Consider the following 15,000-nt stretch of genomic DNA (forward strand, 5'->3'; position numbering starts at 1 on the left):
AAAGAATCTCTGGCAAAGATTATATCAGATTCAGTTGATACCAGAAACAGACATGAATCCACATCTCCCCTGGTTGTCTATTCAGGAGCTACTCTTCACTCCGAAATCTCATTAATTTAGCGTGAAGACGGAGGACACGATGGAGTTTTCTAGTATTTCTGAGTTTCCTCCTCCTGTGTAGTACTTGAAGTCAGTAATCATAATCATGCAAAGAAAGTGAATCAGCAGGGGAGACTTATACTTCTATATTACTTTTAAGCAACTGAGTACATAAAGCTGAACCTGCAAAGCAAGTACAGCTACAAAAATAAAGCATATTGACATTTTGAAGACTGTTATGGAGTTCATTAATGCTCTGGTAATTGAATAATTGGAATTCCTAAAAAAAATATACAATTTATCATTTGATCTTCAATACGTGAATAAAATGTATGACCAATTCATCATACATCTAACATAGAATTATGATATGTTTATATCACCTATGCAAATAAATTACAGATGAAAACGTTCCTCTTATCTGAAAGTCTTTTTAATTTCTTATATTTGAGACAGACCGACAGACTTATAGCAATGTCATAAATTTCATTACACTGTTGATCATCATCATATACCAAGGCACTTACCCCAATTTTGGGGGGTAGCCGACATCAACAAATGAAACAAAAACAAAAAGGGTACCTCTACTCTCTACGTTCCTCCAGCCTAACAAGGGACTCAACCGAGTTCAGATGGTACTGCTAGGGTGCCACAGCCCACCCTCCCACATTATCCACCACAGATGAAGCTTCATAATGCTGAATCCCCTACTGCTGCTACCTCTGCGGTCATCTAAGGCATCGGAGGCAGCATCAGGGCCTACCGGAACTGCGTCACAATCGCTCGCCATTCATTCCTATTTCTAGCACGCTCTCTTGCCTCTCTCACATCTATCCTCCTATCACCCAGAACTTTCTTCACTCCATCCATCCACCCAAACCTTGGCCTTCCTCTTGTACTTCTCCCATCAACTCTTGCATTCATCACCATCTTTAGCAGACAGCCATTTTCCATTCTCTCAACATGGCCAAACCACCTCAACACATTCATATCCACTCTGGCTGCTAACTCATTTCTTACACCAGTTCTCACTCTCACCACTTCGTTCTTAACCCTATCTACTCGAGATACACCAGCCATACTCCTTAGACACTTCATCTCAAACACATTCAATTTCTGTCTCTCCGTCACTTTCATTCCCCACAACTCCGATCCATACATCACAGTTGGTACAATCACTTTCTCATATAGAACTCTCTTTACATTCATGCCCAACCCTCTATTTTTTACTACTCCCTTAACTGCCCCCAACACTTTGCAACCTTCATTCACTCTCGGACGTACATCTGCTTCCACTCCACCATTTGCTGCAACAACAGACCCAAAGTACTTAAACTGATCCACCTCCTCAAGTAACTCTCCATTCAACATGACATTTAACCTTGCACCACCTTCCCTTCTCGTACATCTCATAACCTTACTCTTACCCACATTAACTCTCAACTTCCTTCTCTCCCACACTCTTCCAAATTCAGTCACTAATCGGCCAAGCTTCTCTTCTGTGTCTGCAACCAGTACAGTATCATCCGCAAACAAAAACTGATTTACCTCCCATTCATGGTCATTCTCGTCTACCAGTTTTAATCCTCGTCCAAGCACTCGAGCATTCACCTCTCTCACCACTCCATCAACATACAAGTTAAACAACCACGGTGACATCACACATCCCTGTCTCAGCCCCACTCTCACCGGAAACCAATCACTCACTTCATTTCCTATCCTAACACATGCTTTACTACCTTTGTAGAAACTTTTCACTGCTTGCAACAACCTTTCACCAACTCCATATAACCTCATCACATTCCACATTGCTTCTCTATCAACTCTATCATACGCTTTCTCCAGATCCATAAACGCAACATACACCTCCTTACCTTTTGCTAAATATTTCTCGCATATCTGCCTTACTGTAAAAATCTGATTCATACAACCCCTACCTCTTCTAAAACCACCCTGTATTTCTAAGATTGCATTCTCTGTTTTATCCTTAATCCTATTAATCATTACTCTACCATACACTTTTCCAATTATGCTTAACAAACTAATACCTCTTGAATTACAACACTCATGCACATCTCCCTTACCCTTATATAGTGGTACAATACATGCACAGACCCAATCTACTGGTACCATTGATAACACAAAACACACATTAAACAATCTCACCAACCATTCAAGTACAGTCACACCCCCTTCCTTCAACATGTCAGCTCTCACACCATCCATACCAGACGCTTTTCCTACTCTCGTTCCATCTAGTGCTCTCCTCACTTCATCTATTGTAATCTCTCTCTCATTCTCATCTCCCATCACTGGCACCTCAACACCTGCAACAGCAATTATATCTGCCTCCCTATTATCCTCAACATTCAGTAAACTTTCAAAATATTCCTCCCATGTTTTCCTTTCCTCCTCTCCTTTTAACAACCTTCCATTTCCATATTTCACTGTCTCTTCAATTCTTGAGCCAGCCTTCCTTACTCTCTTCACTTCTTTCCAAAACTTCTTCTTATTCTCTTCATATGAATGACCTAATCCCTGACCCCACCTCAGGTCAGCTGCCCTCTTTGCCTCACGTACGTTGCGCTTTACTTCCACCTTTTTCTCTCTATATTTTTCATACTTCTCTATACTATTAATCTGCAGCCATTCTTCAAAAGCCCTCTTTTTCTCTTCCACTTTTACCTTCACTCCTTCATTCCACCATTCACTGCCCTTCCTCATGCTGCCTCCAACAACCTTCTTGCCACACACATCACTTGCAATCCCAACAAAATTTTCTTTTACTAACTTCCACTCCTCCTCTAAATTACCAGTTTCTCTTACTTTCACTTCGTCATATGTCATTTTCAACCTTTCCTGATATTTACTTTTTACCCCCGGTTTTATTAGCTCTTCAACCCTCACTAGCTCCCTTTTACATCCCCCTACTCTATTCCCCCACTCTTTTGCTACAACTAATTTTCTTTCCACCAAAAAATGATCAGACATACCGTTAGCCATACCCCTAAACACGTGCACGTCTTTCAATCTTCCAAACATTCTTTTAGTTATCAATACATAATCCATTAATGCCCTTTCTACTACTCTTCCATTTGCCACTCTTACCCATGTATACTTATTTTTATCTTTCTTTTTAAAAAAGCTATTACTTATCACCATCTCTTGCTTAACACACATATCTACCAGTCTCTCACCACTCTCATTTTCACCTGGTACGCCATACTTCCCAATGACACCTTCTACCTCTCCAGCGCCCACTCTAGCATTCGAGTCACCTATGACAACTACATGATTCCTTCTACCCAGTCCTTCTACACACCTAGTTAATTCATTCCAGAACTCATTCCGCTCTTCTTCACTTTTCTCACTACCTGGCCCATACGCACTGACAAACGCCCAACATTCCCTACCCAACCTAACCCTTACCCACATTAACCTAGATGATATCTCCTTCCATTCCACTACTTTACCTGTCATCCATTCACTCAGCAATAAAGCCACACCATCTCTCGCTCTTCCCCTTTCAATCCCAGACACTCTACCAGACATTTCACCAAATATCACTTCCCCTTTTCCGGTATCTTCGTCTCACACAAGGCCAATACATCCATCCTTCTATTCCTAAACATACTTCCAATTTCACATCTTTTACTCTCTATCGTAAAACATCCACGCACATTCAAACACCCCAAAACTAGAGTGCGGGGAGCAGTCACTCTCCCCCCAGCTCCATCTCTTTGTTGATGTCTCACATGATTATAATATAGGAGAGGGTATTCCCAGCCCCCTCGTCCCATCCCTTTTAGTCGCCTCTTACGACACGCAGGGATAACGTTGATATCTTCAATTTTTATGTTTACATGTCCACCTTCAGCCTTGGCGCCCTCAAGTACCATTTCCTCAAATTAATCTCTAAATGTTTTATCATAAAAATTTGTTTCCAAATATAGATTTTCATCAAGAGCTGCGTTGATGGAGTAGTATCTCCAAGTCAAATAGATTTAGATATAGGGAAGTTACCTACTGAAAAAATATTTCATTTTTGATGCAATTGGAATGGAATTTTTGTTTTCTAACTCTAACCGCAAGCAGTTTGTCAGACTTGTAACAAAGTTGTTTAGGCGTTAACTACTTTTTTCTTCAGTGTCAGGGTTGGCAATATACTAAGAAAATATGAACATGTTTACTGCCTTGATTAGTGTTCTCTCTCTCTCTCTCTCTCTCTCTCTCTCTCTCTCTCTCTCTCTCTCTCTCTCTCTCTCTCTCTGCCGAAGTGTAGAGGGAGATCTTTAAAGATATGATTATTTCATGCACATTCTTTTTTAATGGTTCGTGTTTATGAAGATTATTAGATTCATTTATGAAGACTAGCGTTACAACTCCTATGATAATGGATGACAGTTTTTGTTGAATTGTATTCGTGTTGTTAAGCTTTACTCCTTTCTTTCGCCTTTTGTCATAAACGAGTAATGAGAAAGTTATTTGGAAATTACCTTCTTTCGTTTACTTAGCCCCGTATTTTACCGCATATTAACTCAAAGTATTATTTTCTCTGTGTACATTGATATGGAAAGAAAATATTTCAGTAAAAATTCATGTTTAGAGATCAGCCGAGTTGACTGGAGATTTCATGGCTAAACTGACAAAGAGGAGAATTTCTCGTTTTGTAAAACACAAGTAAACTTCTTATTGACTACAAGTGTCACAATCATCCTTTATAGACGATAGCTTTACTCTGAATACTTAAATATTGCTGCATTTTTGCTCTTTGTTGCCCAATGCTTTTGCATAAGGACATAATTTTTATTTTGATAGATTATCACAGATCTAAAAATTGTAACGAAAGTCCGTTAAGGAGAATATTCAAGATGAAAATAATTTGAGGTTATTAAACCATAATCTCTATAATTCTTTTAAAATAAGACAATAGGGAAAAGAAAAATAAAGATATTTATCTAATCTCTGCATTAATAGAAAACAGAAAATGAGAAGAAAACAGGAAATTACGCTGGAATCCTCTTTTTAAAGAAAGCAATGTTCTAAGAGTTATCGAAGAATATTCTAAAGCTTTCTGGAACCGAGACTAGAAATGATCACAGATGTGTACAAGAATGAAATTATTTATTCATTTTAGAGAGAGAGAGAGAGAGAGAGAGAGAGAGAGAGAGAGAGAGAGAGAGAGAGAGAGAGAGAGAGAGAGAGAGAGAGAGAGAGAGAGAGAGCGCTCACCTTTAGTGGACAACAGACATTAAATGTTTACCGTTATTATCGGGATCCAATGTTGAAGAATTCAAGCTAACGATCTTTCAATATTCGTATTGATAAATTTATCGCCATATTCTTTCTGGAAGAATTCCTTCGATTCGTTGTACTCAAGTTTTCGAATGACGTCACTGGGTAGAATTCATTTAAATGATAAGTTTACTTATTGTCGTTCACCTACTTTGCCAAATGATAGATAGTGTCGTGATAGTCAAGTTAGAATAGCGATAAAAATGCTTATTATTTCAATAGTTAATACAGTAAAGTGTGTATGGCGTCATGATTATGTTTTCAAATATATACTTTTATTAGTCTGGTAACTAATAGTTCACAACAGTTTCAAATTACAGCAAGATTTTGCAGGAGTTTTACCTGTTATAAAATTAGATTGCAACATTATGGGCTTATGAATCGACATATATATATATATATATATATATATATATATATTTTATATATATATATATATATATATATATATATATATATATATATATATATATATATAAAATGCTATATTAAATTGACAAAATTATGCGAAAATCTTTTGAAACTACTTTCGTAAAAAAACATTTTTTATTTTTTTTTTATTTTAGAAAACTTTGTAATATTATGACAAATATAAGTAATATAAGAAGAAAATAATGAAGTTATAATAATCCTTGTTTACTGGATGAAGTTCCAGATCTGTATCGGAATTTGCGGAGCATCGCAACCCTCGCATTTAGCGAATTCTGTCTGCAGGGAAGAAGGTCTTTCTCTTATTGGATTTGCTAATCAATAAGCTCGATTGCTCCTTCACTGTTCCAGATGAATGCAATTCCTGGACGGATCTACATCCTTGAGAGAACTGTCAAATGACTAATGCTTTCCGAGTTTCTATTTTTCAATTATGTGATTCTTCATTCACCTTCAACTGGCTGTCTCATTCTGTTGATGCACGAAATAATTGTCTTTGGGTTTGATTAATTAATTTGAAGCTCTGTGACGTGGTGGTCACCATTTATTTTTTTTATATAATAAGATATTACTAACTTTACGTACCCTCAATGAAACGCTTTTGTGGCATTCCATATTAATATACAGGTAATATCCTTCCCTTATGTAGTAATATTAGCGTATTGCGAAGACATAAACGGTGATTCACATATTTTCGTAGTCTACTGTCTATGATTCTGATATTCCCTAACTAAATAATATTTAAATTCCTAAAAATCCATGTAATAGATAATCCTTTGAATTTGTAAAGACCCATATCTTATTGTTTAGGCCTTTGCTGTGATTCTCATGTAACTATATGTAGATAAATTGCACATACATCATCCCCCCCATTTTTACCTGGATGTTTTATTTCATTCGATAATTATCTTACTAATGTTGGCTTTAATCTTTTAACTTAGTTTTTGACGTTCCTCTTGATATAACGGCTCACAAAGACCTCAGATTTTATTGGAAAATAACTTTATATACCGGCACGTTCCTTTTAAGTATAGTGAAGAATTTCGCTAATTTTAGCAACGATTTGAATCTTTTAATTTTTGCAGTGTGGATAATATTACCAATATTTTACGATAGCTGTATGCAAAATATCTGCTGACACTTTTTTGAGGTGGGGGGGGGGGGGGGGGGGGGTGGGGGGTATTGCACATTATTCTGTTTTGATAACAAGCAAATCTTACCACTAATCTTCTTACTCGCTGGCATTTCCCCTTTAATCAACTTGATTGCTCTGCTAAATGCAGTTCACAAGAAAAACATAATCTGAGATAACAATGGAAAGGATTTACAATTCCTTAATATCAAGCTAAGAAAGATTTTCTGACTTATTTTGCAGACCAAGATTAGAAGCATTTTGTAATGCATGAATACGTTATAAAGGTTCTTTCATTGCTGGTTACGAAATAGCTTCTAATCATAGTTTTCCGTTATTTCTCATAATATAAAACTGTCGTATGCAGATTTTGTATATATGTGAAAATTATTAATGTTTTGACAAAGTCACTTCTTGCTGATACTATTTTTGTTCAATGAAGAAAATCTTATATATTTGTTTCTCAGTATTCAGATATTACATTTATTAAATGGACGAGAGAGAAATGCTATAATTATAACTGAATTTTGTTCAGTTCCTAATAATCTAACACATTAATTGCGCGAAGTTCCCAAGTAGCTAAGCACTGATTTTTACTTAATGAACAGGTACGAGACATTGAAGAAACGAGATGACAAAGAAATGATATATGTAACCCTTAGGCCTCCTAGTCCCAGAGCTGGTTGATATGGATCAAATTCTAAACATTTTAGAGCTGAATGACAGCGATAGAATTTTATTGTAGGTTATCTAGAATAAAAAGATACCAGAGATTGATAAAAGAATGTTAAATTAATTTTAGGTTGACATGAATCAAATTCTAAACATTTTAGAGCTGGAAGACATGGGTCAAATATTATTCTAGGTTATCTAGAATAAAAAGAAACGAAAGATTGATAAAAGAATACCAAATGAATTTTAGGAAAATTTAACTGAGAGATATGTTTTATTTTAAAAATTGAGGTGTTAAAAGGGGTTCATGCTCTCTACCACTTCTATATTTGACATGAAAAACAGTCACTCCCTGCATTCATACAATAACAAATATTTCACTTCCATCATAAAGAGTTTTAATTACTCTAACCAACCCATTATATAACCATACCTTGTCATTATCCTCAATATTTCTTCTCTCTACAACGGTTTCCATTTACTTCAAAACTCATATTTTATGCCTAGCATAAAGGTTCACCCATAGTTGTGATTTAATTTTTCTTACGACTAGCATTAAGGTTCACCCATAGTTGTGATTCCATTTTTCTTATGACTAGCATAAATGTTCACCCATAGTTGTGATTCCATTTTTTTATGACTAGCCTAGAGGTTCACCTATAGTTGTGATTCCATTTTTCTTTTGACAAGCGTAGAGGGTCACCCATAGTTGTGATTCCATTTTATTTTGTGTAGCATAGAGGGTCACCCATAGTTGACTCCATGTTTTTTATGACTAGCATAAAGGTTCACCCATAGTTGTGATGCCATTTTTATTTATGGCTAGCATAGAGGATTACCCACAATTGTGATTCAATTTTTCTTATGGCTAGCATAGAGGTTCACTCATAGTTGTGGTTTCATTTTTTTATGCCTAGCATAAACGTTCACCCATAGTTGTGATTCCATTTTTCTTATGACTAGCATAAAGGTTCATCAATAGTTATGATTCCATTTTTTTCTATGACTAGCATAGAGGTTCACCTATAGTTGTGACTCCATGTCTTTTTTATGACTAGCATGGAGGTTCACCCATAGTTGTGATTCCATTTTATTTTGTCTAGCATAGAGGGTCACCCATAGTTGTGACTCCATGTTTTTTGTATGACCCTCATAGAGGGGCACCCATAGTTGTGATTCCATTTTATTTTGTCTAGCATAAAGGGAAACCCAAAGTTGTGATTCCATTTTTCATTGTCTAGCACAATTGTTATGTTTATCGTTACTTGTTTTGGACGCATTGCAACCAGACAGCCTACGCACCCACCCATTGGCGTGCTCCCTGTTTTTCAAGTTACGCTCCTGTTCAGTTACTTGCGAGGCTTACTATATTATGATAGGTCTTTCCTGAGAGGTATTTCTTACAGCCATGGTGAATTTTGCCCAGCTTCATCTTTATCCTTTCTTCCGTGAGACTCTTGCGTAGGCTAGAGCGTCTTTCCCATCCGTGAAATTTCTAGCACGGTCAACATTGTACCTTGAGCTGTTGAGTTTGATCTGGTCGCTGTCTCCAAAAGAAATTAGCAAAATGACTGCTGCTGAAATCAGTGGATTTGTGGATTTGGCAGAACGACAAGGCTATGAGGGAGAGGCATTGCGAAGGCATGTGCGAGAACTCACGGATGAAGCAATGCCCAGAGAAGAACGGAGCAAAAAAGGATGCGGTATGTGAGAGAAAGAGCGAAAGCCTATAAATTAAAGAAGCGGGAAATAGATTAGCCCAGCTCAAGAACTTGCTACTTCAACCTAATGGTGCCAAAGTCCAGCAGGACAACTGCAGGGAGGTCCAGTGCCTTGAAGGAGTCGCCAAAGTATTCCATACAGTGGAGTTCCAGATAACCAAGCCCCAGCTCTATAGGAAGTGCAGACTAGTGGCAGTGAGTGATCTCAGACATAAGGGCTACAACTTGCACTTGGGTCAAGAGCCCAATAAGGTAGTACAGCGAGTGCCCCTCAGGTGCATGAAGGCTGCCAAGCCGGAGCCCAAAACTGTGAGGATGCGACCTGCAGTGGAAGACGACTGGCTAGGTAACATTGGCCTTGGGGAGGTACCTTGGCTAAGGGAGGAGGCTCAAGAGTCTCCCCTTTCCAGCAATGAGTCTGATGAGCCTCGTACTCTAGAAGTCCATTTGGATGAAGCTGTGCTAGTCACTACCACTGGCGATAGGGCTACCTCAACCACCAGGCCAGAGGTCTCAGAAGAGGCAAAATGGGAACCACCCATCAGCCCAGAGACCCCAAGGAGCCAGACAGAGCTCATCAGATTTCAACATTTGGACGAGAGGCTGGAAAACTACAGGGCACCTGCCTACTCGGATGAGGCTGGAATAAGTATTCCTTTCCCTGTGTTGGTGGAGTCTGTAGGTTCCCTGACCTAGAGTAAGCGCGAAAATTGTTTTCGACTAACAATGATCGATCGTTCCACGCGCTGCCACGAAGCTGTGACAACTAGGTGTGCCAGTGCCTATCATGCTAACCACGAGTTCCCACGGATATTCCTAATGGACCATATCCCTCTAACCTACTTGACTGAGCTACGTAATAGGAATAAAGGGCTCATGAGGTGGGGCATAGACCTCCAGAACTACAACTGGAAGGTCAAGCGCCTAAAGAACTCAGATGAGAGAGATGTGTTATCCCAGCATTAGTGCCAAATGCACAGTGCCATGTCCATAACGTAGCCATAGTCAGTAGGTTAATCTAGGTTGTATGAAAAAATTTTAATTGGTCTTGGTGTCTCCCCAGGTAGATAAACTTGAGGAGCCATCTTTGCATCATTAAATGCTTTTAATGTATCTTTATGTATTTATTTTAGCTTTTTGCATATGATTTGTCCATTTGCTTCCATTTCCATGCCTTTCACTTCACTAGGTCACTTAACTTTAACTATTACTGCATTTTGTTTACTTTTTTGTTGTTGCCTCACAGCCAGCATGCTTACTTCTATGTGGCAGTTAAAGTTAATATATTATCAAAATAAAGTAAAATTATGACCCTAGTTGCAGCTTAGAAATTAATTCATTTTCGGGGTGAGACTCACTGAGGGAGGAGCCATTAATGCTAGTGGCTTCAGACCTTGCTTGCAGAGTTCTTGTCCTGTTTTAATACAAAATCTCTGCTAAAATGGGGGGCTGTTATTCCTGGTGGTCATTGCGCCACCTTTTTCAAACTAAAGACCCCGCCAGCAAGGACCATTCGAATTCCCACAAGTGTTGGGACCCAACCCAGAGCCTCACCCCGACACCCTTCCAACCATCCTATACCAGTCTACTCCCCTGAGGTCTCATTCCAGACATCTTCAAAGCACGTGGCCATTAAACGCCACCACAAAGGATACGGGAGAAGTCACGAGTCCTATTGATGGGGGTCTCAGGACACGTGACAAGGCCTTACCAATGCGGTCAGGCCAATTAACCCCCACCCCACTTGGAGGCAAAAGGGAGTTTAGTCGACCTAGGAGCGGCTGGGCATCGTTTTTTGCTGATCAGCTGCTGTGAGAGTACCATCATCCTCTCCTCGCTCCCAAGACTAAAGGGAGGCAGGACCTGGGACACATCCTCCACAAGGGAGGAAACAGAGTCCTTTTTATCAAGGTAAGTTGTCTGTATTTTGAGATCCTCATCTTCCTTACCCAATCTTCCTTCTCATTCCCTAATCACACCCCAATAATTCCTTTATCCTTAAAGAAAGATCCTACCAACTGAAAATTTTTATCCAATTCCTTATTAGTCAGGTAGCTGAACTTCGTATTGAGCTTAAAAAATGGCTCGCAGCTGATTTCATGTTAGAATAGTGCAACAGGTGTTTTTTATGTGTCAAGGCATGGGGAAGTCTAGTTCAGCTTGTTGGACATTGTAAATGTGAATGGTACGGCCGCCATGACAGTTTCCAAGATGGCCGCCGTCAGAATTTGTTTTACTCATACTGTAGGTTGTAATGGACAAAAATTTATGTTTGTGACAATTACACCATATTTCAACTGGAGAAACATGTTTATGAACTTTATTTTTGTTTTGGACCACAAAAGTTCGTATTATTGCCAGATTTATGAGGAAAATGAAGAATATGGGCTAAAAATTAAATGAGGGTAAATGATCCGAAAAATAGACTTAGCAGAACAATCATTACGTGTATTGAGGGAAACATTGAAGGAACAAACAAACATTTCACAAATGCCTATTGAACTTGAGCAGTAAATGAATTTCTGCAAGGGCTTTTACATCCACATGCTTGTGTGCATCCGAGTCCATTATGTGCACATTTGCTACGTCTAGTTGCACAAACTGCTCGACATTTGCATGTTGTGAGCTACAAACAGAATGCAGTGATTGGCTTCCCAGTCATCAGTTGTGGCTGAAGCATCTCACTACCTTCTTTAACCATCAGTTCCCACCCACTTTCCTCAGGTGCCGGAAGGTGCAGTTCAGCTTCCAAGGTTGTTCTCCACACTAGAGACTGATAATGTGCGCGCCTGATGTGAAGAATCAATGCATCACGGGTTGGAAGCAATTCTCAATTGATTTGGTCAAGCCAAGAAATAGATCACACCTAACATTCTGGATGAAGTTTTCTTGGTTATTGGGAACATACAGCTTGCAGACAAAGGACTCTGTATCAGCAATCACATTCTCATCTGGAAAGTCTTCCTTGCCGAGATTCTGGAGAGGCTGTGAGTTTTGTTGGAAGATAACCCATGCAGAGGGCTTCCCAATTCCAGCAAACTGGCTTGTACTATCCGCACCTGTTACAGCATGAAATGTGAGAAGTGATGCTCTCTGCGAATCTGTGATGTTGATGGAATGAACAGGAACAAAGTGTTGCTTTTTAGGTGTTCCGGCTTTCATCCAGAGAAGAGAAAGTGGCTGAGCTGTGGCTGAGAGGCAAGAAGGAGAACAAGAACATCAGTGTCTCGGCTCACAACATTAGTTTGTGGGCATCCCTGTTCACTTGCATCCTTCACAAGGAGGAGAATCCTATGGTCCACCTCTTCATGCTCAGCAGATGATATCCACACTTTTGTAGGGTCCGTGAATCCTCCGTTCAATACCAGCTCCACTCCTTCTTGATTGTGGGACTTGTTTGCTAACTCTAGGCATAGTAAATTATCCAAGCTCGCTTTGTTTTTATCTACGGAGATGAATCTATCCCACTGCCCTATGAACTGACTTCTTGTTTGTACATCTTGTCTGATTGGTTTCTTTTCTCGTACTCTCTGACTTCGAGCTGTTGACTTGATTGTTTTCTTCCTGTACTGGTCAAAGGTAAGGTCAACCCTAGAACATCTGTTGGAAAACACATGACTGACATAATCAGCAACAGCATCAGCCCATTCGCCGAGAGTTTTAGCGTTCATCCTATTTCCTAGTGTCTGGATCATGGCCATTCCATCAATGACAGTGCATGTTTGTAATGGTTCAGGCGTAACATTATGTGGCAAGACTTGCTGGAGAATCTTGCCAAGATCTGCTTTGTTCTGAGTGTTCTGAGGTAGACACAGTCTGCCATCAGGCATTGCCAGAGAAAGTGGTACGGAACAAATCTCTTGCTCCAACATTTTGTTCATGTCATTATCTCTGCCTGCTTGCATTGCTGTCACCACATGCGTAAGTAGTTTTCTGTCAGCCTTTAGTGCAACAGTTTTTTCCTTTCCGACATTGACTTCCACAGTGTACATGCTCTCAAACGTTTTAAGATTCTTTGATTTGATTCTGTCGTGAAAATCTGTTGTCTTCTTAGTGAACCTGTTCTCCACAAACTCTGACACAATCTGCTTCCCAGTAACTTCAGCATGCAGAAGGTCATTCGTAACCACTTCACTTGTAATATTACCTGTTGTAATTGAGACCAGTTCTTGGGAATTGCGATCAAATGGATTGTGAATTTTGAACAGTTTAATGAGCTTTTGCACATTATCTTGGTCTTGCTTCATTCTCTTGGAACCAAAATCTTAATGTGGAAATTCATGCTCATCATCATCTTCTTCATTGCCCACTACATTGAATATCGTCTTAGTATCTCTGGTTAGCTGACCTCTCTCATTGAAAGATAGGCCCCATCTGTCATGTGTGGTGTCTGTTTTTGTAAGCCCCACCAGCCCTCCAGCTGCCTTGCCGGCCTTGGTAACATGTTCAATAGCCTGGTCTTCAGGTATTTCATTGAACTTGCGCTTTGTTTCTTTTGTTACAAAGTCTCCTGCAATAAAGCCTCTGTGCGCCTCTGGAGCAGTTTTGGGTAGCATATGCATATCAGCTAGGAAGACAGCTCCCCACCGTGAGTAATAGAAATGACCAAATGCTCCAAACCAAGGTAGCATTTCAGAAAATGATGTAAGGAACAGGCCCCAGTCTCCCTCACGTAGAGAGGAAGTGAACCTCAGGAGGATGGTGATCAACTTTATGTAGGTTTTCCAATAACAAAAAGTAGGATTCTCTGAACAAGAATCCTCAAACTCACTAAACAGGACCTGCACCTCTTCAGTTTCTGACAAAAGATCTTTAAGGGAGGAATTGATTTCTCTGTCATCTTTGTTGGCAAAGGCATCTGAAACTCTCCCAATTCCACAAATACAAATTGACACTACGACTTCACAAATAAGACTCCGTATATTCTCGTTTCAAAAGTGGTCATCAGGTACACGTGTCATGTGACCAACCAATGAATATAAACAAAAATAACAAATGAAAATAAATAACAAAACTATAACATAAAACCCCACAACTCAAAAGCCATAATTAGATTTGATGAATGATAAAACTTTTAAATGAGATATCAAAATAAGAAATTACAGAATTTAACATATAGCTAAACATACAAACATACAATCAAACTACCCCCAAATTCCAAGGTTATACGTTACATCAAATGATCACCAAACACAACCGAAACACGACAATGAGCAAAGTTTGTAACAGGTCCACCACAGTCGAATCTGATTATTATTACTAATAAACATAACAAAGTTACCAACACACTAAAAAGAATTTTGACTTAGGTAAAATCTATTTTTGGGTGAGATAGCCATGTCGTTCTGATGGAAGTTCCTTCCAGCAGCCTCCTACTGTATAATATTTCTGTCAGTGATATTACAAAAGAATTACCGTCAGGTATCACGGGGTTCTAACCCCCGGAACGACTATCCTAAGATATCGTGTATAATCAGGGATGTGTCTGTAGATAACCATAGATATCTGCACCCCAAAAAGACTTAACCCAGTCTAGCAATACAAAATTAAAGCAATTTAATCAATACGAGTTCGCTACAAGTATAAGCTGAGTTTAAAAATCCATGCATTACATTTTGTATATTAAGGGTTCTAATTCTTAGTAATGTGAAT

At 39.0% G+C, this 15,000-nt stretch overlaps 1 protein-coding gene across 1 annotated transcript in view; it reads right to left on the reverse strand.

The window, feature by feature from the left end:
* The window catches only part of LOC137639698 (putative CENPB DNA-binding domain-containing protein 1), a 22,041-nt gene extending 12,982 nt beyond the window's left edge, over positions 1–9,059 (reverse strand). The window contains exon 1 of the mRNA XM_068371947.1: positions 8,981–9,059. Coding sequence (XP_068228048.1) covers positions 8,981–9,059 — 79 coding nt within the window. The remainder of the gene's footprint in view (positions 1–8,980) is intronic.
* Positions 9,060–15,000: the final 5,941 nt, after the last annotated feature.

This window comes from Palaemon carinicauda, chromosome 4 (assembly GCF_036898095.1).
Source record: "Palaemon carinicauda isolate YSFRI2023 chromosome 4, ASM3689809v2, whole genome shotgun sequence".
NCBI classification, from domain to species: Eukaryota; Metazoa; Arthropoda; class Malacostraca; order Decapoda; family Palaemonidae; genus Palaemon; species Palaemon carinicauda.